This window comes from Micromys minutus, assembly GCF_963924665.1.
Source record: "Micromys minutus genome assembly, chromosome: 9".
Classification (NCBI taxonomy): Eukaryota; Metazoa; Chordata; class Mammalia; order Rodentia; family Muridae; genus Micromys; species Micromys minutus.
The window spans coordinates 61,782,022-61,807,779 of NC_137978.1; the positions used below are offsets into that span (position 1 = coordinate 61,782,022).

General features: G+C 52.6%; 1 protein-coding gene across 1 annotated transcript; it reads right to left on the reverse strand.

Annotated features, from left to right (window-relative positions):
• Window positions 1–1,836: 1,836 nt before the first annotated feature.
• Window positions 1,837–23,817, reverse strand: TMEM201 (transmembrane protein 201). The gene is made up of 11 exons (XM_080922061.1): window positions 23,620–23,817; window positions 18,163–18,283; window positions 17,462–17,656; window positions 16,063–16,239; window positions 14,652–15,001; window positions 14,033–14,236; window positions 9,084–9,316; window positions 5,825–5,896; window positions 5,085–5,378; window positions 4,439–4,576; window positions 1,837–3,501 (listed from the first exon to the last, which is right to left on the reverse strand). Exons 1-11 carry the CDS (start codon window positions 23,730–23,732, stop codon window positions 3,404–3,406), a joined length of 1,995 nt encoding a protein of 664 aa, XP_080778187.1. The 5' UTR covers window positions 23,733–23,817; the 3' UTR covers window positions 1,837–3,403.
• Between the last annotated feature and the right edge of the window lie 1,941 nt (window positions 23,818–25,758).

Genomic DNA, 25,758 nt, shown 5'->3' on the forward strand with positions numbered 1-25,758 from the left:
AAACCATCAGAACTGTCAGGTGTCTTTCTGTACTTGAGCTGTCTGTTGGCTCTCAACTTGACTTTTAAGTTTGATCCTGAGGTGCTATGGCATGCTATGCTGAACTCTGCCAGGAAATCATAGCCAGACCCACCAATTTGCTATTTCAAAACTGTCTGTGGTGGCTTAAATGAGAAATGGTTCCCATACATTTATGTCCCTGGTGGGTGGGTGGGTGTTTAGGGGTCCAGCTTTTCCAGAGGAAGTATGGCACTGCTGCATCCTTTGAAAGTGTGGTCTCCCTTCTTGTTCGTTCTGCGCTGTGCTTGCAGCTGAAGATAAGAGCTTCCTGTTGCCATGTCTTCCCACAGTGGACTGACTCAGCCTCTGAAGCCCTGCCCAGAGACCTTTTCCCCATTAGCTGTCCTCAGTGTCACTTTAGCAGTGATCGAAGACTAACCAATACACCTTTAAAAGGCACAGAGCGGGACAGGAGATCTTGAGCTAGGAGGGTAAACTTTGTGAGGTGGGGCCATAGGCTCCAGTGGGAAAGGACTAAGCTGGCACCACAGACAGGCTGCTACAGGGAAGGCCGGGCTATGCAGCCACAGCAGGCTTTGTCTGATGTAAAACAACCTCGGTCCCAGGTTGGAAATAATCATCAAACGGTGGTGGACGAGTAACTCTTGGATCTCAAAGGTAGCTATGAAACAGGCCTGATGGCAGAGATAGGAAAGGGGATGGGTTTTTTTTTTTTTTTTTTTTTTTTTTGAATTAATTTTATGTTTACAGTCATGGTCTTTTGACACACCAGAAGAGGGCATCAGATGATCTCATTACAGATGGTTGTGAATGTGGTTTGGTTGCTGGGATTTGAACTCAGGACCTCTGGAAGTGGAGTTATTGCTCTCAACTGCTGAACCATCTCTCTAGCCCTAGGGCATGGGCTTGTTTTTTCTTTTTTTCTGGCAACAGTTCTGTGTAATATCCCTGGACTCACTCTGGATACTAGGATGGCCTCAAACTCAGAGAAATCCTTCTGCCTGTTTCCCTCTCTAGTGCCGATTTGAGTTGGGCTGGCAGGCATGGGCTTTTCAAGTGGACATTATGGTGGCCCACCTGTTTAGCCAGCTGTTCTAGGCCTTCAGGTTCTGAGCTTAGTCGTCAGGTATACAGGGCTATTGCTAGGCCCTGGGAATCAAGTATTAGTCTCTTGCTGACCTCTGGCTCTGGTTAGTGTTACCTTGATATAACCTAGAATTAATCTGGAAAAACAATTTCAACTGAGGAAATGTTTACATCAGATTGACATGTCAGCAGCTTGTCAACTCTTACGTAGCCCCAAAGGCCCAGCCCACTGTGGGCAGCACCATTCCCTAAGCTGGGGATTCCTGAACTGCAGAAAGCTGAGCATGAGCCTTCCTGTTTGTCAGCTAGCACCATTCTCATACTTCCTTGGTCAGAGGTAATGGTTATGTGGGCTAGCACAGTTCTGTCTTCAAGCTCCAGTCTTGATGTCCCTCAATGATAGACCATGACTGGAAACTATAAGCGAAATAAACCCTTTCCTACCTTCTGCTGCTTCTAGTCAGGGTGCTTTATCACAGCAACAGAAAGGACACTAGACAGCCTCTGCAGCCTGTGGCGGGGAGGCTGAGGTGACACCACGTCTATCAGTTTCCCGTTGGCCATTGGGTCCCTAGGACAACACACCCATCTGCTCACTCCTTCAAGAGTCAGGCTCCACAGATTCTCTGGACCCCTCACACCGCACTCCCACCTGTGAAATGGGTATTATTTCTCCTGACCCCCGACAGAGGGCTAGCCCAGACAGCACAGCCTGATAGAAGTCAAAGGTTGGTACGATTGATTTTTATTTGTTTTTGTAAAGAAAAATAACATCGTGTTTATATATGAATCAAAACATAAGTAAAAGCCCCTCCTGGGTGCACAGGGTGCCAGGCTGCATTGTTGGGAGGGGCCACACTTTTCTCTAGGTGTTTCCTCGGGGTTGGAGACAAGGATGCTGAGGGACAATCTGGTTTCAATCGGCAGGAGATATAATTTAAAAACTTGATGCATCCACTGTACAAATGTAGACTGAAGAGGTGTCACCTCCAAACTGGAACCTTGGTGGTAGCTGGACTCAGTGGAGTCCTGACCCCTGACTGGTGTGAGACAACCCAGGATAGTGTGTCAAGAGCTCCCAGGAGTGTAGAGGTAAGGCCAGGGCTTCTTCCCTATAGTTAAAAAAAAAAGTACTAAAAGCACCCAAAGCTTAAGAGACCACCTCCCTGGCAGGGAGGGCTGGAGGCATCTGCTTCAAAGCATATGCCTCACCTGGCAAAAGATGTGTAGAAAAATAAAGTTAAATTTATCCCTGAATGACAGTGTAGATCCTTCCCTTCCCCATGCCCCTCCCCTACAACAAATCCCAAGGGGTATAAACACACACATACGCACACACTCTCTCTCTCTCTCTCACACACACACACACACACACACACACACACACACACACACACACACACAGGGCCAAGGCCTGACCCCCACAGGCACATGTGGCCTCATACTATTGAAAGGGCCAGTGTTAGGCCAACGTTCCTCTTTGCTTCTCACGGGACAGGATGTGCTCCAGCAAGCCTGCAGTGTCCATGGCAGGGCAGTGGTTGGGCATGAAGGCACCAACACAGGTGGCCTGGAGCCACAGGTCAAGGGGGACACAGATGGGGGCAGGATGAAGGGAGGACAGAAGGCCTTGGGAGTAAGGGTTTAGGTATGAGGATGCATTCAGTCTCATCTCAATTGTACAGCTGAGCAACTGGTGGGCCAGGCAAGGGCTGGATGTGAGGGGGATTGGACAAGTGGAAAAGGGGAGCTCTAGGGTTCTCATGGTAACAGCTACTTTCTGGGTGTGCAAGGCAGGAGTCAGGGGAGATGGAGAACAGGTGCTTAATGCTGAGTCCCAGGATCCCTACATGCCCAGCCCTGCCTGGAGCCAAGTCAGGGGTGAACAGGGCGGCCAGGGCGGCTCCAGGGAGGCTCCAGGGCGGCTCCAGGGAGGCTTGCTCTCTGAAGTGGGCAGGTGTGTGAATGAAGTGATCCGTCTCTCAGGGGCTTTCTTCATCTTGGTTCTTGGTGGGGCTCTGCAGCAGAGGCAGCAGTAGGGCACAGGCAGCCTGCTTGGCCCCCGCCACAGCTACAGTAGCACTAGCGTCCCTGGGGCCGGGGCAAGCCTGTCAACGATCCCTGGCTTTGGGGTCAGAGTGTCAGCACCAAACACAGTTGATGTTTGCAGTCTTCTGGGTGGACAGCAGGTATCCTGAGGTCGGGGTGGAGACAGAGCCCCTCAGGGAGGGGTCTGCGTGCCAGTGGTGGAAGCAGCATGCACCTGGGCACTGCCCTCGGGAAGGACCCTTGGTGGTCAGCGCAGGTTCTGGTACAGGTAGGCCGAGGTGAAGAGCGCATTGACAGCCAAACTCATAGCCAGGAGGCCCCGGATCAGGGAAGGACCGACACGAGCTATAAGCAGAACACAAGTCAGAAGCAGCATGGCTGGCATCCCTAGCCCTCAGGCAGGTCCTACCCCAGGGCAAACCTTCTACCCCATCTGGCTGGGCCACATCTAGTCTTCCCTCCAGGAAAGTTCTCCCTGCATGGAGAATCTGAGCCCTTCTGAAAGCACTGCTGGAGGCCTGCTTCTCTGAAGGCCTATTTATCTTTTCAGAACTTATGTGACCACATGGACCCTGGGTCAGGCTGCCTATGTCTGCACCCAGAAACAACAGGGTGACCAAGACACCAATGTCACAAAGGAAGAGACGGGAACTTGTGGGAGGCTGCCCTGCTCAAAGTCTTAGAGATGAAAAAGTATACTAAGAAGCCAGGTTGATGGTGGACTCCTCCAATCCCAGCACTCAGGACAAAGTCAAAGGCGTTCTCGGCTCTCTGAGTTTGAGGCCAACCTGGGCTAGAGGCGGCCTTGCTTAAATGGGGTCCCAGGCCTCATCAAAGACATGAAGCACAGTCCAGACCTGACTTAGGGGCAGCACTGAGACCCCCAGTTAGGAAACCTCACTGGGCTGACCTGTTCCTTCCACCCAGTGTCCTGCCTTCCTTCCCACCCAGGGGATGTCACTGGGATTAATCACTGATGGTCTCACATGCTGCCTGTCAGCAATCCAGCCAGAAAGAAGCCAAGTCAACCCAGGGGCTAGAAGCACTCTGGTCCAACCATGAAGCACCCAGGCCCATACATATCACAGCAGGCTCTCCTGAGTGGGGCCATCCTAGATGTCCTCAGTATCTAAGCACAGGAGCCCTGGGCTACCCATGGACACCGAACATCTGACATGGGGCTAGGGCATCTGAGGAGATGAACCAGAAGAACTACCGAAAGGCATGGATCACTGTCCCCTGAAGTGGCTTGGGCTTGGATCTCCCACCCTGGGTCACAGACCTTTCCAGGGGCTGGTCTCCTCTGAGCACCCCTTGGTGGTGGTGTCTACAACGCAGGCGGAGGACTGGGATGACTCGTCCTCTTTCTTGATGGAGGGGCTACTGTGGGCGCTGTCTCTCGTCAGCATCGACCTCATATCTGTGGACAGAAGAGTGAGCATCCTGCTGTGCTAAAGCTCAACCCCAGGGACAGCCCCGGCAACTCTGCTCCAGTCCTCTGACAAGGTCCTTGAAAGTCTCAAACTGCCCACCTCCTCTGAGCGGCAGAGGGTCAGGGCAGTGAAGCTTGAGGCTCCAGGGATAAGGACTGCCTGCCTATCCATTCCTCTTAGCACCACTCAGCCCATGTGGCCCAATCTATACACATTGACATATCCAGAGAGCCACACACCCCATGTGAAAGTCTGATTAACTTTTAAAAATGCTCGTCAGTGTAAAAGGGTGTGGGCAAGATGAAAGCATTCATGACAGGTGCAGGCTGACAACGCACAACCCTTTCCAATGTCCCAGAAAAAGAAGCCCTGAGAGTCAATTACAAAAGGAAAGAGTACAGCTACCCAGCAGGGCCACACTGGGCAGCCCAGTGCTGCAGAGCACCTCCTACCACAGTAGCACGTGAGCTCCAGGAGCGGAGGGCTCCCACATACCCATGGTGTGCTTTGTGTCCTCAGTTCGATTCCTCTGAGGGAGCTGGGGAGGATCGAAGAAGAGGCTGCCATTGGGTGGCGAGTGCTCTTCTGAGCTGCTGGGGGAATTTGGCGCTTCCCCGGGCGGTGAGAAGAGCAGCAGTTTCTGTCCTTTCAGGTTGAGCCGGGCAGGGCTAATGAGAGGTCTGCGGTGGCGCAAGGAGCCAGAGCTGGAGGCCACGGAGCTGGCCACAGAAGGTGCCGGGGAAGGGAGAGGGGAGGAGGGGAAGCTGCTGGACAGCAGAGAAAAGTAATCTGCAGACAGAGAGGACAAACAGTGACCACAGCAGCAGGGGACACTGACACCCGCCACTGGGACCTGGTGCTTTCCCTTAACTTATACAGGAAGGTAAGGTGTAGGCTGAGGACAGTGAAAAGCCATGCAGGAAGGGCCAGCCCCCTCCCCCCCCAGGAACTGAACAGGGGGTGAGGGTAGGGGTATCTCCCTTAGACCTCCCTGGGCTGAAGGCTGGGCTCTGGCAAACAGACTCATGTTTGGTCTGAGGTCAGCTGGCCTGTGTAGTGGGGCCACAGCTGGTGCCTGGCTCTATCCGTGGACTCAGCATGGTACTGTCTGACCTCCAACAGTCCTCTACCTCCCATCAGAGAAAGCCACGGCTAACCTTATACAGATGCCTTTGGCCTCAGGGTTGCCTAGAAACAGTTTTCTAGTCCCCTCTGCCAGCTCTTTGTCTCCTTACCTGAAAGAGAAACCTCCCCGGCTGGAGACACCCGAGATGGTGGGCGGCTTCCGCTGAACAGGTATCCTGAGTCTGCTCAGAAAGAGAAATGCAACACAGACCTAAGGGTGACGAGTCAGCACCCTCTGTCCCCATATCCCTGCCACAGTTAACTTTAATGCTTTCATGAAAACAGGCACTGCCATCTAGGACACAGGGCACATTCCCACTTTGCCAAGGACACCGAAGCCTCCAGTTGGTCTCGGCCTCATTGCTTGCCCTCTTTCCAGACACGTGCCATTTTAGTTTTAGGTGCATGAGTGTTTAGCTCGCATGCAGGTATGTATGTGGACTATGTGAGTGCAGAACCCCCAGGGACCAGAAGAGGGTGCCAGACTGCCTGGAACTGGAACGGAGTTACAGATGGTTGTGAACTCTATCTACAGAACTCTGCTGCTGCCTCATGCCTCAAGAGAGAGCTCTGCTGTCCCTAACTGTCACTGACACTGCTACCTTCTTCTCCCAAGGGACTTGAGACAGAATCTGTCAACCCAGCTGCTCCCAGTCAGTATGTCCTGGGGCCTGGGGAGGAGTCAGCTGCTAGCCGGGGCTGCAGAAGACACACGGGACACAGATTTCCTGGCTGTCCCTAATTAAGACAAGCAGACACTTCTGCCGAGGGGTCCACTGCAAGTGCTTGGACAATTAGTCCTATCTGCTCTCAGCACAGTCCCAGACACAGATGCGTGATTCTGTCATTATTGTCAAGTGCTGAGGGGAAGCCAGAGCTGTGACCCTAGGTAAGTGCTACACTGAGCTGTACACCCAGTCAGAACCCAGTCCCCTGGTGAGAATAAGGTGCATGTTGGCAGCAACCAGTTGACATAAAGACTGATTCTCTGGCATTCACTCTGCACAGAGTAAACCCCTCAAAGTGTACATGACTGTCCTGTCATAGAGAAAGGAACACCATGGAACACAGCTCGTCACAGTTGGCCCCCATTTTATACCCTAAGACAGCACAGGGGGAGAACACTGGCAGCTGGGTGAGTGAGTGGGTGGTAGGCAGAGCCTGGGGCTGGTGACCAGGAACTACTTCCTGTACAGGGCAAAGTCCTGCCTTTCACCCTGGTGCTGGCTATCCTGAAGCTGGAGGAAAGGAGCTGGTAAACTGCAGATCATAGGAGCTGGGAACAGAATCAGCAAGAACACAGTATGTGCTCTTAATGCCGAGCTACTGCTCTGCTGGTCCTTTGTATTACCTGGCTACCACCTAACCAATCTCAATCTCAATCTCTCTCTCTCTCTCTCTCTCTCTCTCTCTCTCTCTCTCTCTCTGTAGCCAACCAAGGCTGGTCTTGAACTCACCAGGTAGCTTGGGATAGCCTTGAACTCTGAGGTCTACCAGGAAGGTGAGGGGCAAAACAGAGTCCCCCCAGAAAGGGCAAGGCTTTGGTCTCTTTAAGCTCCACAAGGAACAGCAACCAACAAATTCAACTGACCCAAACAAAATCTTTGCTCTTCAGGCAGATTTTCCAGTGATAAAAATAGGAAAGGAGAGGCAGGTGGACCTCTGAGTTTGAGGCCAGCCTGGGTCTACAGAGTGAGTTCCAGAACAGCCAGGGCTGCACAGAAAAACCCTGACTTAAAAAAAAAAAAAAAAAAAAACCACCCCCCCAACCAACCAAACCAAACCAAACCAAACCAACCAACCACCCAGCCAGCCAGCCAACCCACCCTACCAAGCCCCTGTGACTGTAATGAGCAAGGCAGCTACTTTGGCAGTGCGATCGATGCCTGCAGATACGCAGTAAGAGGGACATGGAAGGCATCTGTGACAACCCTACTTCCCTCTCCCCAAATGATTAACAGTCTGAGCAGGAAGCTGTAGACTGCTGTCTGCAAGCGGGTGAGGGCAGGTGAAAGACAAGGCTAGAGCCTATGATTGGACAGTAGAAAAGGAGGGCGGGCTGAGAGCTTTTGAGAGACAGGAGAGAGAGAAAGAGAAAGAAGATGAAGGAAGAGAAGGACAACTCAGATCCGAGTGATTTTAAATAGCCACAGGTAGCTATGAATATCTTTGTCTTATCTATGTGGGTGGTTTGTATCATCAATTGACTCTGAGTTTATTTACTGTTGGGACGTTTTGTGGGTTGAGGATTTACTGATATAAATCTGATTGATAAATTACAAGCCTCTAGAGTTTTGATTTTACTGAGTTACTGGTAACTGTGACAATAACCACAGGGTGTAGATGCTGGGAATGTGAGCAGGGTCTGCAGTGAGAGGCGTGAGATGGGCAGTTGCTGTGTGGGGCTGGTGTGGTAGTGACCCGCCACGGGAACTTAGCGATTCAGGTGGGGAGATTTTAGAGCAAAAGGTCAGAGCGTCTGCAGAGATGAGAACACCCCGCTGGTGCTATGTGCCCCCCCTCGGTGTCCGGCATAGTGTGGGTGGTACATGTTTTTATTTTTTATTATTTAACATGATAGGAAGCCACGGGAGGGAATTCTCTCAAAGCGTGATGAGGATGCTAAAGTGCTGCTCTCCACAGCTGATGGCCTCCCAGGTGTGTGAGGACTCCGCTCTGTTTAAGGGCAGCCGTGGTTTGACCATGCTCCAGTGAGTATACAGAAAACACAAACTGAACTTGTTTTAAGGGTGGTGACAAGAACTGGAGGCTTGACTGGGCAGTGAGTGTGATGGGGTACATGATATGAAATCCCCAAAGAATCAGTACCAATATGCTGGGAAAAAAAGCAAAGAAAGAAAGAAACAAAGGAAGGAAGGAAGGTAGATAAAATGGTAAACTTCATAGAGCATTCATTTACTGAGACCCAAAAGATACAGTACTTTCTTGGGATGGGGGTGGTGTCACATGGCCAAAACTGGCATCATGTAGCTGAAGAGGACCTTGAACTCCTGATCCTTCTATCTCCCTGCCTTCAGAGTGCTGGGTTTACAGGTGTGTGCCACCATGTCTCGTTTATGTAGTGTTGGGGATCGAACCCAGGACCTCATGAATAGGCAAGTACTCTACCAACTGAGCTATAGCCCTTTATCATTTCAAATTATACAACCACCCATGAGGAACAGTCTCCTGCAGGCCCATGTTTTGGGTAGGCAAAACATGGACACTGACTGCTGAGTGGGCTCACCTGGATCTGAGCAAGGCCTCAGCTGGAGTTCACCCTAACTCTTTGGTAGTGACCCATCTCCTCCTCACAAGATCCCAGCCTGGCCGTCCTCATGATTCTGTCATCGATGCTTCAGGTCTTACCTGTCCGGGTCAGAGAAGGTATGGTTCCCAGTGAGAGGGCCCGACTGAGGCGGCCTGGCAGTGAGGAGGGGGAGACCCGACGGGGAGACCGGAACAGCTGCTGCTTGGTGAGAGGCAGGAAACCAGGCGGGGTGGGGATGAACAGGGATGCTGGCGAGGCTGTGACACTTGGGTAGGGCACAGCCAGGCTGGGGCTGGAAGGGAAAAGGCTGGCAGAGTCTCCTGAGAAGTACCTGCAAGGGCCCATGGGACACAAAGAAGAGGAGTCAGGAAGGTTCTGGAGATAGCCTCTGCACGATGGGGCCCAGCCCCTCCCAGGGTATGAGGTGATCCTGAGTCAGGGTCCCAGAGGCGTGCGTTAGTTGAAGCAAAGGAGCAATTGTCCACTTATTAGGAGCGGGTGGCTGGGAGATGCCAGCATGACTCACCCCACCCTGCATGCCCCGTCCAACCCCCTCAGGCGTCACTGCAATCTACCTCTACCATGAGTCTCGGCATTAAAGCGACACTGTTACCCTGGCCAGCTTCGTGCCAATCCACCGTTGGCTCTGAAGCAAACATTCCTATCCCCAGACCAGGCACTCAGCTAGGCTCAGCAGACCTGGGGTTCTTCTGGCCACCTCCCATTCTTTGCCTAGAAGCTCCCAATGGAGCCGCTGGGCTCAGAGACACCGGATGATCCCCAACTGGATCGGAACTTTACAAGATGCTATCACATCTCCATGGGGCCGTGCCTCATGAGCCTGCTTCCTACAGCACAGGGGGAGGGAGGCAGCCAGGCCTTGGATCCCCAACACGGTACATGCCAAACTCAAACTTAGAAGACCCAAAACAACCACCAAGCTGCCGGAAAGACAGAAGGTGACAGTGTCTCTTTAACCTGAGAACAGTACAAATCACACAACAGAACCTGATGGCCACAGGCCAGAATGTCAACCATGCTTCTGCCAATTACAGAGGGGAGAGGGACAGAGGCAGTTAATACATTAGTCTGCCGTCTGGAAGGAGCTTCCGGGATCCAGCCTTACCTCAGTCCCAAGGGACAAATGAGCCCAGCAGACAATGTGCCGACGGATGGGCTGGCAGGGCCGGGCCCATGGTGAGCGGGGCTAAATTACTCATGCTATCGTGGCCGAGTGCTTGGGGGCTACGGCTGGCCAAGCTCTGCACCACCTCTTTCCCCACTTTTCAATTTTATAAGAGAGGTGCATGTAGCCAGATGGTGAATGTCCAGAGAACCAGATGACCTTCCCAGTCTCTTGCAAAGGACCGTGAAGCCACCAGAACTTCCAGCTCAGTGTCTGGGGGACATAGGAAATCAGGGCACAGCAAAACTGCAGATGGGCATTCTTGGATGTACCCTAACTTTGCTCCCAGAGCTGCCTTGGGGGCTGGGGGCTGTTAGAAGTACTACTCCTTGATCTAAGGCTGAGGAGGAATGTTTTCTTAAGCAAAGAAGTTGATTTTGGGGAATGGGGTTTATCTCAGTGGTAGACTGTCAGGTGTGTGTGTCGGGTGTGTCTGGGTTTGATTTCTAGCATCTCCATCCCCCCAAAAGTGTGCTGTTTAAATCTTTTCATTTCAGGATTACAACTGAGTCTGGCTGGACTTCAATGAATGTTGCAGTGGGGACATGTTCAGGCACTTTAGGGCCAGCAGAGGTGAGGCTGGAACGTGGGTACCACACGCTTGACTGTGTGTGAGCCTTTGTGGGAAGACACTGGGTGCTGCTGAGAATTTATTGAAGTTGTAGCAGGTGTCAGTTGGCCTTAGAGCAGGTGCAAAGGTGCGGCCAAGGCCTTCCAGCAGGTGGCAGCAGGATGCTACACTAGGCCACCTGTGTCCATCTCTGCCATACCAAAGAGCCAAGGGTGACACTGGAATAGGCAGCCCCAAGTACCAGCAAGCAATGGAGGATGCAGTGCAGAGAGGTCCTAGCCAGGCAGGGATTCCATTCTCCTGGCCCCTTAGGGTCAGCACGTAAAGTCGGGCCGGGCTTTGCTAGTATATTCCCATTTTCTCCAGCTCTGCTCATCCTTGGGCCACGGCCACAGGTAAGCCTGGGATTCTAGCCATTAAGCACAGGAACCGTGGCTGGGTTTAAAGCCTCTCTCAGGCCGCACTGTGGGAGAGGGCTCTAGAGGTCTAACTCCCTCTTGTTGGGATACTAAGTAGCAAGAGCAGAGGAGTGAATCCCAAAGGTGGGGAAGCTTGGCAGAGGCTCAGCTCTGCCCTGCCCTGGGCAGTTCCTAAGGCAGCCTCATCTGTAAACGGTCCAATGATTCTTTAGTGAATGGTCCCCAATATCTGCATGCTTGAGCCCAACTCTGCGAGTCTCCTGATTGGGAAGCACTGAGTGTGAAGAGGGCCAGCAGGCCAAAGCTCACTAATCCAACTGGGAGAGGAGCCGCAAGACATCCTCCTCACAGCTCCATCCAGAGTAGAACTGCTCAAGTGCCAGTATCCACATGGCTCACATTGGGCAAAGAGAAAGGCACAGCTGTGCCCTTAAGCACTACTGATCATCATCAGCTCCCCAGCCTGCTCCCAACCCCAACTGCACCCCCAAACCAACCCACCGCCCATCTTGGCACAGAGCCCTTCTGAAGAACATGAAAGAAAAAAAAGACGCGGTGCCTGGTGCCAACCGGAATGAGCAGGACCCAGGAGGCATTTATTGAAATCACAGCATTCAAAACATGGCATCTATGGCCAGTGGTGGTTACAGTGGTTAGGGCCGCTGGACAATGAATCACAGTTCACTACATAACGCAGGCTTGTACTGGGCGCGGACAGAGGACACAGCAGGTGGACGGCTGGCCTGGGGAGGTCCCTGCTCCAGGGCAAATGTTACTGGAGTGTCTGCTAGGCCAGCGTGGGGACCCCAGACCTAGAGGTGAGTTAGGGTCCCTCCATTTTTCTGGGATTCCACCTGTATGTAACTAGGATGATCCCACTCTTACCGGGGACGGCCTGGTGGTTGTCCCTAGTCAACAAGTCACAACCCAAGGGTGCCTGCATTTCCTCAGCTTCTGCCAGCGACACCAGAACATGCTTTCTACAACTAACAAAACTGTAAAGGACTATTACTGTTAAAAAGTAACATCAACGATTTAAAAGGCCAGGAATTCTGATCTAACATGCCTTCTACTCCCACCATAGGCAGGGCAACATGCTTAGCAGGGATTCTGGCTGGCCAGAGTTGGCTATGTATATCATAAATAATTTAAACACACACACATATACACACACACATACACCCTGCTTCTACCTAATGCCAAGAATGCAGAAATTAACATCATATTGTCAGCTTCTTTGAGATCCACAAACACATGAGAGGACGCGCAGACAACAGCCCAGCACCTGTTACATCTTTTTCCCTGTAGGCCAGTTCCTTTGGAGAAAGGGACAGGTAGGTGTTCCCTGTCCTCTCTGACAGCTGTGCCCCACAAGGTGAGCAGCAACTGGCCCACATCAACCACGGCCTCACCTATACCTCACCAGAGGGGGCCTTCCACACCCTTACCCAGAGCAAGCTGAGCCCTGCAGTGCCAGAAGCAACCCCTGGTCTTCTGATACTTCCAGGTCCACACATGGAAGCTAAGACGTGGGGTGGGCTGCTGTCTGATAATGAAGGGTCAGAGGACAGAGGGTTTTAAGGACTCCCAAACAGCTTTATCACTGTGGGACCTGGTTGTCTCTCTCAAGCTCCCTATGGGGTTCCAAAAAGGACAGACCAGCCACCTCACAAAGACCTAACAACTGATGGCCGTGTCTGACGTGACACTGATTCATGTGTAATCTGCCTTTGCCCTTCCTGGGCTCCAGGTGGGTGTAGCATCGGCCTGTGGTCCAGATGGAGCCTTAGACAATGACTTCTTCCCATGGCCATTACCTTCACTGCCAGTGTGTCACCATGTGTCACCTCATGTGGTCCTCAAATCCACTGAAGCCAGCACCCCAGGGCCCTAGAGGACCCACCTCCCACTCCAGATGGCTAACCAAAGCTGAAAGACAACAGGGATTTGTCCAAAACCCATCAGCTTGCAGGAGCCTGATCTGGGTCAATTTTTTGGGTAGCATCCCAGGAAGCTGTGCCTGGGAGGAGGGTGATGCTGAGACCACCCAGAGCCTGCAGTTGTCCCCAGAGAAACTAAGGGTAGAAGCATTGACACCCTCCACAAATTATTCCAAGGAAGTCACAAACACTAGAGAGGTATAGGGACAATGACCCGATGTCACCAACACTGTCTCCTTTGGTCCCATCTGTGCAGAGCAGCTACTGACCTAGATAATCCACCCTCCTCCTACTTGGCAGACTAAGCTACTCGCTGACGATGAGGAACTCCAGGGCTTTCTATTGTCCACCAGAGAGGGGCTGCCTCACAAACACAGCCAAGGACAGGCTGGACCCAAGAACTGTCCTCGCTACTCCAAGGAAGGACCCTGAGGGACCAGGAGGTTCGGGGAGTGAGCGGGCAGCTCTGCTCTAGTCTTAGCTCACCATGCTGAGGGGCCGTGGCTTGTCAACTAGCCAGCATCTAGCGAATGACAAGGGTACAGCAGCAGCCTACAACCTTACCTGTGGGTCAGGGCCAGGGAAAAGCCATGACAAGACTGGGTGCCTGGGGCTAGCAGGAAGCCATGGGTCACAAAACAGGTTGTGGGCTGGCCATGTTTGGTCACTGGGGCTATGACAGGGTCTTAGGCCAGAGAGGTGGTGGCAGTGGTGAGCAAGTACAGGGCACCTGGGGGGCACCGAGTCTGGAACTTGGTGGTGCTGGTAAATAAAGGGGGCAGTGGAGAGGGCAAGCATGAACTCAAGGCTCTGCTAAGGGGTGGGAGAAGGATGGCTAAGACAAGACAGAGTTGCCTGCTTCAGGGGGCAGGGCCAAGCCTGGCACTTTCGTCACCTGTCCTCCCCCCGCAGTCACTGCTGCTTCTCTGACCTTCGAGGCCGGAACCTCCGTGGGCCTGTTGCTTTCCTTGTAGCCACAGCTGCTGTGAAGCCCACCAGGCAGCACAGGGACGTGGTACTGAACTTGAGTGTGTCTAGCCAGCCGGGTGAGGCAGCCTGGAGATAATGCTCTGCCAGGTGCAGCCCCAGCAGCAGGGCCCAAAGACAGGTGGAGAAGGCATCGATCCGTCGGAGCCTGCAGGAGAGAGCGAGATGAGTGTGTGCCCAGGACAGTGGAGAACCTCCCTGTCATTTCCTGTGCCACACCCTATCTACAGCTGGCCCAGCTCACAGAAGAGAGGCCAATGAGGCCAGTGGAGGGTCGAGTCCATCCCACGACTCACAGACTGCCTAGCACTAAGCAGGTCACTGCCTGGGAACCAAGGACACTGGCCTCATTTGAGCTCCCACAGCTTCTGCTACTGACTTTAGAGACCTGTGAGGTGACTGGACTCAGTGTCACTGTCACCTGTACTTCTGTGTTGTCCTCCTTGCCCTTGGAGAACTTGGTCAGGCTTGTCTAGAGTTCAGCCCAGAGTAGGGGACCACCAAGGAGGCAGCAATGGCTTGTGCAGACCGTGCCCACCCAGTCCCAAGGCCCTGCAACACACCTGATACGGCCAGCCAGTAGCATGGCCAGCAGGCAGGTGAGCAGGCCCACTGCCACAATGCCGGTCTGGTGGCTCTGCCCAAAGGCCCAGGCCTCGTGCAGCTTCTCTGTGGCATGCTCAGGTAACAGGCCCAGCAGCTGCTGCCAGCCCTCTGCCTGAGAAGTGGCATTGTCTGAGGCAGCAGAACTATTGCCCCCAGGAGGTAGGGCCGGGGGCAAGGCAGCCCCTGGGGTGAAGGGTTCGCTGGGTCCATACAGTGTAGTGGACAATAAGAAGGCACAAGCCAGAAAGGCCAGGGCACGGAGCAGGATGACTTGGAACGGGGCCTTCATTGCCGAGGAACTGAAACTCTGAGGGAAGGACAGAGAGAAGGGTCAGTGAGAAGCCAGAAATTCACCAACAGCCACCCTATGCCCACCATGTGAGGTGCTGGCCAGTTGTTTCTATGCCCTTGCTCTGATGCTCAGAGACCAGTGTCTCGTCCCAGGCTTTTGTCTCACTATGACAGAGGGCTCTGCTGTGTCCTTTAGAGAAACATTTCAGCACACTGGTACTTTATACTTCTAGATCTTTCAATCACTTTGTCAAGTTTTTATCAAAATCTATTACACTTGACTAGAATGTTAGTAAAATGTACAGACAACTCTGGAAAAGTCCAATTTTTTTGTTAGTAAGTTCTTCAGATTAAAAACCAAGAATAACAATCAAAGGTCTGAGGACAGGGGCCACCTGTTCTTTTGAGCAGACACAGGAGTGTAGGCGCAGAGGCAGTGTGTCCTAATGGTCAGCAGCCAGCTACAGCATGAAATGACAGAATAGGCAGATGCAGGCCACATCTGACACAGGGCGGAGGAGCTTCTTTGTGGGGGAGTCTGTCTGTCTGACTGTCTGTCTCTCTCAGCTCATTTGCTATTCTGACTTAACTTCTGCATGCAGATAAGCCCCCTACTGCTGGGCTACAGTCCTATTTACTGGTTTGTTATTGTTTAAGAACTTAAAACTATTTGCTTACGCACTAGAACAAAAACTAGAGTTAATTTCAGCCACATGTTCTTGGGCATGACCCCTGGCACTGCTGTGCATTATGGTGTAGGCACTTGCCAGCACTCAGCCCCCTTGGTTCCTACAGCCGTGATCAGGGGCCACAGTGCTCAGACTACTGTATCATGTGACCGCCATGAGAAACACAAGGGTGCCTGGAAAGTGGAAGGGTCAGACCAGGTAAGGTACATGGCAGCCACACCATGATCTAGACAGCCTTAGGAAGAGCACGTCCAGCTGGTGGCAGCAGGCCCCAGGCAGCTCTTTCCCACGAGTCTTGGTGTGCTGCACGCTGCTCTAGTCACTAGGACCCATCCCCCAGACCACCTTCTCCACACACTCAACACCTAAATGTCCCATGGCCTCAGACCTGCCCATGGGCCTGGTCAGCCTCCCGACGGCGGAACTGGTGGCTGAGAAGCAGGGCGCGCAGCTGGCGGTTCTGGTGTTTGATGTAGTACTCCACAGCTGCCTGGCACGGGCGGCACAGCTTGTATATCTGCTCCAAGTGGTGGCGGTACACCTCGATCTCTTCATCATAGCGGCCCTGCAGGTGTGGACAGAGGCCTGCATTACAGCTGAGAACTGGGTTCAGACTCCGGCCCTGCCTGAGCAGATGGTGAGGGAGCTCCCAGGACTGAGGGCCGGTAAGAGGAGGCCACAGTACAGTTGACATTCTGTAACGCACAGCCTGCTCTGACATGCTCTAGGTTCTGGCAGAAGGACAACCAAGTGATTCTTTAGTTTTCAGTGGCCCAGGATAAAAATCCCATCCCCTGCTTCCTCAGAGATGAGGCAAGGTACACAGTCAGCACACCAGTGGGAACAGCTAGTGTGATCTCTTGTTGGGTAAACAGGAAAGTCACCTGGCATCAATCATTCCCTCATGGCTTCTTTGTAAAAACCCTTTAAAAACTACATTTATTCACTTATTTAGTGTAGGTATGTGAGCATGTAAACAGAGACTAGAGGACTGTGGTGGTTTGTACATTTGTGGCACAGGGAGCGGCACTATTTGGAGGTGAGGCCTTGTTAGAGTGGGTGTGTCACGGTGGGTATGGGCTTTAAGACCCTCATCTTAGCTGCCCAGAGATTGGTATTCTGCTAGCAGCCTTCAGATGAAGATGGAGAACTCTCAGCTCCTCCTGCACCATGCCTGCTTGGATGCCGCCATGTTCCCACCTTGATGATAATGGACTGAACCTCTGAACCTGTGAGCCCACCCCAGTTAAATGTTGTCCTTATGAGTTGCCTTGGTCATGGTGTCTGCTCACAGCAGTGAAACCCTAACTAGGACAAGGATAATTTGGGTGAGTTTGTTCTCTTTGGGTGCACCACAGGAATCAAACTCAGACAACCCAGCTTGATGGTAAGTGTCTCTGCCTGCTAAGCTATCTTGGTGGCTCTCCCTCTTAGCCTCCTGGCTCATTCCTGGTCCCCTATCTTTCCTAGGCATCTTTGGGCCTCAGATGAGGTCTGTCTCTCTTCCTCCCAGGACTTCAGGCTAAACAGGACTGACTAATAATTGAGACCAGGGGGTTGCCCCCTAAGGCTGCAGCTGAAGCCCAAGGCCTCTAACTCCCTCTTCTCAGGAACAAAGCCCTGTGGCCTGGTAGGCTCTGGTTTCCATGTTGTTCTCCCAGTGGTCACAAGATCAGTGATAGCAAGTTCAGCTCCAGCTGCAAAGGAAGCCACACTCCCCAGAATGTGTGGTGGCAGGAGGTGAAGAGCCGCCAGCAGTTTGGCTCTACCCACCCATGCATGCTCACCTCCTCACGCGGTGTGAACGCAGCCAGTTGCTTGATCTTGGTGGTCTGGTGGTGGCTGCACTTTCGGCACAGCAGGACCTGGCTGCTCACCCACTGCTGTGGCTGTGCAGGGTCACGGGGACTGGGCGCACTGCTCACCACATGGTTCAGGTGTTCCATGTACTGTGCTGGGATCGGCTTGTTGTAGTCTCCATTCTGGGGAGGTAGAGCCTCTGGTCAGAGTGGGTCTGCTCAGGGATGTTCCAGATTCAGACAACCCTACTATGGCTTTCTTTATACAAAAGAACTGCAACGTTCTTTCTGATGCTGCCTAACATGGAACCCCAAAAACCTAGGTGTTGAGAAGTTTCTCAGCACATACCTCAGGGAGGCCCTAGGGAGTCCTTTGCCCACAGCCCTCACCCTGGCTTTGTTCCCTAGAACTACACACGGAGAACTCAGGCTGCAAAGAGAACAAACCACCTACAAAGCTGATACTGCATCTGCAGACCTGGGCCTTAGACCTGCCCTGCTCTCGACTCTAACCTAAATCTTACCCTGTTGTGGTGAGACAGGACAAGCGGCCACAGTTCCCTGCACCTGTTCTTCCTCCTCAAAGGTAGACACAGAGCTAGGACAACAGTTAGAACAGTGGTGTAGAATGTGAGCTCAGGCTAGCCCAGCTGCTGCCTCAGCACTGGTCACCCACTGCCAGCTCTTACCTCCTGAAAGCCATTGTATTGCTCACAGTGGGGGCAGTCCCAGCAGTTGCGATTCCCATAGGGCACCAACGTATCATGGTTGCAGAACCAGCAGTTGACCATTGTATGTGTTGGCTTCACCCTATGGATCAAGAAAATAGTTAAATCTGGAAAACTTCGGCATCTGAAATGTTAGACCACATTTCAAGAGCAGGAAGTGACATCCGAGGTGGAAATGAAGGCCCAGCTACAGGACGTGGAGGGAGAAGGGGCTCTTAGATGCTGTGTTCTCCCAGGATGATTTATCTAACAAAGTACTTCGCAGGAGGCAGTTGGAGACTCACCAGCTCTGTAGGCTCCAAAGCATCCACCTTGAAACCCAGGGCCACCAGCCCCTTCTATTCTGGGTCTCAGACATTGCAGGGCGGAGAGGGGGCAGCACAAGATCAGAGTTAGCTAACCAGCGGGCTAACAGAAATGACACTTAGGAACTTTCTTCCCTCATGAGGTCTATCCTAGGGTGCAGGAATCCTGCTGTGGAGAGTTGTAAGACTTAAGGGAGTGTCCTGTCCTTGGTGGGGGTGGAGGGGTGGCCAAGGGGCGGGGACTGTTGACAGTGGAAGGGACAAGTCCCAGCTGCTCAGCCAGGGCACAGCCTCTTGGGTGGAGTGTGGGGGCACAGGTCCACAGTGTGTTCTTGGTCACACGACAGGTGGGACCTACAGGATAATCCTGACCCAGACACTGGGCATCTGTGCAACAGAGGGCACACAGCAACTGCCCAGAAAACCCAGTCCAGGAATCTAGAAACAAATGGGCCAAGGGCAGCAGCTGGGAGCCTGGTGTCCCGACCTTGCCCCTTTGCCCTGTCCTCACTCAGGGCACTGCCCAGACCGTAGTAGAGTGAGCCACCACACACAGGTGACCCTACTCCTTAGAAAACACTACTCTGGCCTATGCATCCCGAGACAGCATCTAGTGTGGAGCTTACAAATGTGCTCAGGAGACTCTTGTCTCTTAAGCTCAGCCTGTAGAGTGGACAAGGAACAGCACCTGCTGCCTCTGCATGTCACACAGATTTCAATGACAAGACACCAGATTTGTAATGGCAAAGGCCACGCAGTCAGGAGGAAAGTTGGCTGTGGAAGTGGGGTTCTAGTTCCTGGCTCAGCCCATGCCCCGCCATCAGCACTACTCCCTCCATCTACAGTGGGCAGGTGAAGGGCGTCCTGTCAGCTGGGGATAATACCACCCCCCACAGGGGCTTGAACTGAACAGTATCCTGGCCTAGTCCATGTCAACACACAACCGCAACAGGGACCTGGTGTGCTCTATCTATCAGTCCAGCCTCACACTTCCTGCATTTATGTACACACACACACACACATACACACACACACACAAGAGTTTAAAAACAGTAACAACAGCACAGGGCTCACAGGCAAAACCTTAAGAGTGCACACTGGACATGGTACCCTGTGCCTTTGTCCTGTCCCTAGGGTCTCTCTACCTTCTAGAATCTTCATTTCAATCCCTCATTTTTTAAATGGGTTGTTCAGACTTTGCTAGTATCTAGTACTTGACAGCTTTACCTGTCCCCAAATACAAAGAGGAACACAGGAGACTGCGGCACTAGCCGTGGCTGGGGGATTGGAAATACGATCTGCTGGGTGCCTCTGTGTTTGGCATTCCTGGGTAATTAAACACTGTGGTAATTTGTACATCTTTTATAGGCCTCTTTGTAATTATACACAAAGCACCCTCATACCTAGTGCGCAAGCAGTGTGCACTCTCGTCTGCCCGAGTCTGAGGCAAAGCGCCCACCTGCCCCGGGGGCTCCTTAGCCCTGGTTCTATTTGATGGGAAAGGTCAACTTCTGGGCTTGCTCTGGAGACCAAAGACAAGCCAGCAGGGGCTGTTGCTCTGGAGTGACAAGTCTGCCAGGAAGCCCATCCCACCCAGGAAGCCATCATTTCCACTCTGGGTCTCCAGCTCCGTTGCTAGGGAAATGGCTCCTGGCTTCTGGAAAAAGCCTGGTCTGGAAGTGGAAGGCGGGGGATTCATCCTCCCGTGAGGCCAGAGGCTGATCTCTGCCAAGGGTGGATGCTTGGGGGTGGGCATGTTCTTTTATAGCTAGAGCAACCATTGTCTGTGTTGGCTAGGTGGGATCCCTACACAGAAGCCACCTCCTTCACAGACAGCCCCGAAAGGCACGCAGGCAGGAGCAGCAAGGCAGCTGGCCAGAATCTCAGACCTAGCACCAACCAGCTGCTGTACCATGTACCAAAGGGTGGGTGGACATGCAAACAGTCCCAGCAGCCAACAGCTGGGACTCTTCACAGTTTCAACACTGCCCCAGGGCAGACTGCGCAGTCCTGGCCTCAGAACTCACCCGGCTTTGTTTTAGGGAAAGTCCACTGAGTTTCCCTGGCAAACTCCTTGGTTCACGTTTCTCCCCAAGCCAACAGTCCCAATTCTATGACAGATCACATTGGGGACTACAGCGGAGATGAGTAAAGCAAGTTGCTTTATCAGGCAGAGGCTAGAATTTTGGTCCATGACTAAGCCTAGGTCATATACATTGCCATGGGTAGGTGAGGGACCTGGAAGCCACTTCTCCAGCTAGTTTCTGCGATGCTCAACTCCTGGGATGCCAGAGGGAACCTAAGGGAGCCATGGTGGATGGGGCAACTGCATGCCTGGTATCCCCTCCATGAGATTGGAACACACACTGCAGGAAATATGAACATGTGTCTATGGTGATGCTTTCTCCACCAGCCTAGGCATTTAAGAAAATTAAAACTCCTGCCCTACACCTCAGCAAAGGTGGCTACTTCAAGTTCTTTGGCCCAGGAACCAATCAGGGCCCATGTCATGTCACACTGGATGGGCTTGGTTCGTGGGGTGCTCTGGGTCTGTGGGAGACCAATGGGCCTACATCCTCCTAAGGAGCCTGACAAGCTATGCCTGTGAGACCCAGGCTTAGTTCCCTCAGCTTCACAGGATGCTCCAACTCTGCTCATCCAAGTGTGACCTCATCTAAGAGGAAGAGTTCAAGGAGGTGCACCCTGGGCTTCAATGGTAGCAGCAAAGCTGAACGGCAGCTCTGCACAGCCTGGACCACGAAGATCCAATCTCCAGCCTAATCTCACAGCAGCGATGCCATCCACAACAGCAGGGAACCCCGAAACGGATCCCTCGGGGGACAGAGCCAGCCCTGGATGAAGTCCATCAAGCACCATGCAAGGTTTTCAGATGACATCCGAGCAAAATAACTGTGACACAGGAACCACAAGTCACAGAGTAGCAGGTAACAGATGTCCTAGGACTGGCCACCAACACGCAAGGCACATGCTGCCACTAGGAAACAAGCGCCCCCAGCAGGAGGCAGAAGGCAGGAGAGGGCCAACCACAGAGGGCCTCTGGAGGCTAGGACAGGCTCTGGATACACCCGAGAGGCTAACCATATTTGTCCTCACCTCCGAACGCAGCAACTAGGACCTCAATAAACACCGACAGGTGCTGCGGGCTGTGCATGCAGGACAGTGACGGGAGCTAAACTGCACTGTGCAAAGGGACGAGGCACAGGGAGAGGGATGTGGGACCTTCACCCCAGGACGCCCCCTCCCCAGGTCCAGAGAAGCCGCTCTGGCTGGTATGCAGTCTGGATGTGAAGCAGGGCTCCTCCACCTCCTCCAGCCTCTGTTTCCCAGCTGTGAAATGGACCACAATGGCACCTGCCCCACTGGAGCTGCTACTGAGTGACAGGTGCTCCATGCATGTCACCTGTACAGGAATGGCAGCTGCTCTCATCAACAGACCTGGGTAAGGTAGCAGGGTGGTTAGACTTGGGCTTTACACTTCTCTGCAACCACTCTGGCCAGTTGTAAAACTCAGGAAGGGCTGACCTGAACAGAGACATTCTCTTCACGTGGCTCCTTGGGGCCACAGTCTTGGCCTCTGCTATCTCTGTGCTTAACTTGAAAACGCCCACTCCACCAAAGGCCTTCCAAAACCAAGTTCCTGCAGGCCCTCCTCTGGCATAGTCAGCCCCTATTCTCCACAGCTGACTCCTGGGGAAAGCTGCAGCCTCTAAGTTAGGCTTGCTTCAGAATTGTGAGTGGCCAGTTCACCTCCAGATGGAACCCAGACCTCATAAAGACACATGCACACGAGGCACCATGCTTTGACCCATCAGCAGCAGTGGTCCAAACACAGCAGTATCCTGACAGCCCGATGTCAGTATGAAAAAGGCAGGAAGGGATTTTTGGCTCCTCCTACAAGAATATTACACACTGCCCCCCTCCCCCACACCTCACCAAGCCTCAGATTCCTGTCTCTAGCAGGACAGGAAGGGGTGACAGGCAGTAACCCAGTCCTGGCAGCAACCAGTCCCATTCTACTCTTCTGGCCACATGCCCTATTCTGAGCTGGCAAAGGCAGTGGCACCCATGAGGTGCCTGGGTTTCAATACAGCAGCAAGACTGCCCAGGCTCTCCTAGATCCAGGTACAGAGAGACTGCTTTGGGTTAGCTGATCTTAAGAGGCTCCCTGACTTCCAAAAACTGGGTGGAAACAAGACAGGAAGCTTTGTTTGAGATCCCTAGAGTCAGACACCCTTCAGTCCCCCTGGGATGTGGCTCCCTCCTTCAGACACAAATAATGTCCCCTCTCCCCTTACAAGTCCCCTCTCTCCTTACAAGCCCCCTGTGACTCCCTATCTCTAACAACTTTTGCCTGCCCTCTCCTTTAGGAAAAAAAGCAAGGTTAAGGAAGGTGACCCATCATCCAGGTTGCCAGGAGTTCAAGCCACAGCCCCTAGTCGCCCAGAGACTAGGGGCAAGTCCTGAGTTTTGCACATCCCTGGCTGTCCCGTAGAGGCTCCCATAAATGCGTTTATGTTCCTATCCTCAGGAAATGTGATCAGGTGAGCTATTCCGTCTTCCTGAAGAAACTATTCCACGTTGGGGTTTGACCATGGAGGGGGATGTCCAAGGCCAGCTTTGAGTACTGGAGTCTGCCATTGTAGGACAGAGTATTGATCCCAAAGCCCATCCCAGACAGGTGTCCAAGTTCCCTAAATGTGTGAAGTGCAGGCTCCTGTCTAAGGCTTGCTACTGTACACACGTGCCTCTTCTAAGTACTCAGCTCCAAGGCTTCTCCGGGGGAGCTTATGCGAGGAATGTTATTGCTATCGTATGTAGACCATCATCACCCTAACCGATGGGCTGCAGAGGCCCAGCAAGGCAGTACAGCCAGGAGCGCAGGCCCCGAAGGGCGGAGCAAGCAGCAGCCCCCTCCTCCAGCCACGGCCGGAGGCTGCTCCCCGACGGTTTTTAGGGGGCGAGGGCTAAGGTGGAGGCGGAGAAAGCGTCTCGTATCCGCGAGCAGGCCTGGTCCGCCCGTGCGACTCCGCCGTGGCCTCGCGGGGGCGGGGCGGCGGCCGGGGGCCGCGTGCAGAGCGGGGCGCGCACTCACCTCCGCGCAATCCGGTAGAGCACCACGCCGGCGGCAGCACATGCCGTGACCCCCAGGCCTCCAGCCAAGCCGGCGGTGGGACAGCTGGCCAGCAGCGCGCTCACTCCCTCCATGGCTTCCGGAAGGAGTCGGTGGGCTAGGGGCGCGGGCCGCAAAAGGCACTCCCAGCGGCCCGCGCGCTCCGGCTCGCGCCGTGACCTTCGCCGCTTTGTAGCCGGTGCGGGCCCGCCCCTTGACTCGGCGCGCTCCCGCCGCGCAGCCAATCGAAGCGCGGGGCGAGCCTGGGTGGGCGGGGCGCCGACGGAAGCACTCGGCACTGGCTCGGACGCGCCCCCGAGCGGCCGCAGTTGGAAAACCACTCTCTAGAGTTGGAGGGAGCCTCGCCTGCGCTGCCAGCGCATGCGTACACTTGCAGTTCCCAGCGCTGCTACCCTGCGCCAATCCTTGCCAATGCTCTCCTCCACTTAGTCCTGCTTTCCTGGCATAGGACCAAAGCCCGCCTGTGCTGCTCCAGAAGCCACAGTGGTTGAAAATTAGCTTTTACAAACACAAATGTCCAAAGACGGAAACGAGGTTAAATAATTACAGGATAAGCATGTTTCAGAACATAATGCAGCCATTAGAATGAATGGCTGAGGGGGAGGGATTGGCCCTGAAGGGGTTATTTATTTATTTATTTTTTAGTCGAATGTAGATGATTTTCATAGTTGTCAAATTTGATGAAGCCCGTGTACTTCAAATAGATTATCTCGAGGAGTGGGATCGAGGGAAGAGCCACTTATGGAGTGTTTCAGCATCAGTGAGCTAAATTACAAATCAAGGGAAACTTACTGATGCTTGGTGATGCACGTCTTTAATCCCAGTGGGATTTCTGTAAATCTGAAGCTAGCCTGCTCTACACAGCTAGTTCCAGGTCGTCGGGCAATCCATAGATTAGTAGTGAAGTCCTGTCATTCATATATATATATATATATATATATATATATATATATATATATATATATATATATATATATTAAAGGGAAGAGAACAAAAAAAACTCTAGCAAGAAATATTTATATTTATATTATACCAGCTTGGTCACGCTTTGGGGAACAAGCCTTTGATCTTTCAAAAAAATTGAAAAAATTGTGGGCATGATGGTACACGCCTTTAATTCAAGTACTTGGCAGGCAGAGGAAGGCAGATCTCTGTGAGTTTTCAGCCAGCTTGGTCTACAAAGAAAGTCCCAAGACAGCCAGGGCTTTGTTACACAGAAAAACCATGTTTTGAAAAGCAAAACAAAACAAAAATTAAAAAAAATATTTATATCTAATTACATAGTATGTTTCTGTGGAATAACCTCCAACACATACACAATTTTATGAGTATTTTTAAGGTCAAGCTCTCTGTGGGCAATGATGGTTTGAGGGTCACTTGGTTTTTGTTGCCAGTTCACCTGTCGACATATCACCAGTCAGGAAGGAGGGAACAGGGAATGTAAAACCACAGGGGCATTCAGGTCTGGGCTGAAAGGTGTCTGGTGTCTCTCCCACCCTCCTTTCGATTTCTACTAGCTTCAGTTATGTCTAGAGTGCACTGGCTCACACCATGTGTGGCCATGTTGAAACATCATTCGCTCTCTGGATCTGGTGCTTCCGTTCCACGGAGGGTCTCCAGTCAGTGGAGAACTGTTGTCTAGGAGCTTCCTGAACATCATTCACATCTTAGCATTGCACGATTATTGGTATCTCAAAGTCTTAGGTAACTGGAAGGAAAACTGATTTCAGATCGAGATTTCAGACTTAGAACTCCTGCAAGCCCCGTCCATGTGTTCAGGTTTTGGTGTCTAAGTGGCGAAGAAGCTCCTGGAAGGTGACAGATAGAAACTATAAACAGGACATTAGATGGCTTTGCTATGCTTTATACCTGATAGTAGATATGGCTCCAGAGGCCCCCAAACAATGGATCTGGATCAATCGTGAACTAGAACTATTTAAACAGCCAAAACAAACCTTCCCACCTTTTAAACTGACCACCTCAGGCACTAGCTACCATCCTGGAATGGTGCATAGGCAGTGGAGAAAGCTCAACTGGAAACGTGATGGCGGTGACCCATGGTGACGCCAGGCCCTTGCCCAGTAAGGTTGGTGTTATGGA

Excerpts from the sequence above, each read along its gene's own strand:
- TMEM201 (XM_080922061.1), bottom strand. The coding sequence starts at position 23,732 with ATGGAGGGAGTGAGCGCGCTGCTGGCCAGCTGTCCCACCGCCGGCTTG. Across the intron at positions 17,657-18,162 it reads AATACAATGGCTTTCAGGAG|AATGGAGACTACAACAAGCC; the intron begins GTAAGAGCTGGC and ends CTACCTCCCCAG. Across the intron at positions 4,577-5,084 it reads GGACACAAAGCACACCATGG|ATATGAGGTCGATGCTGACG; the intron begins GTATGTGGGAGC and ends TTCTGTCCACAG.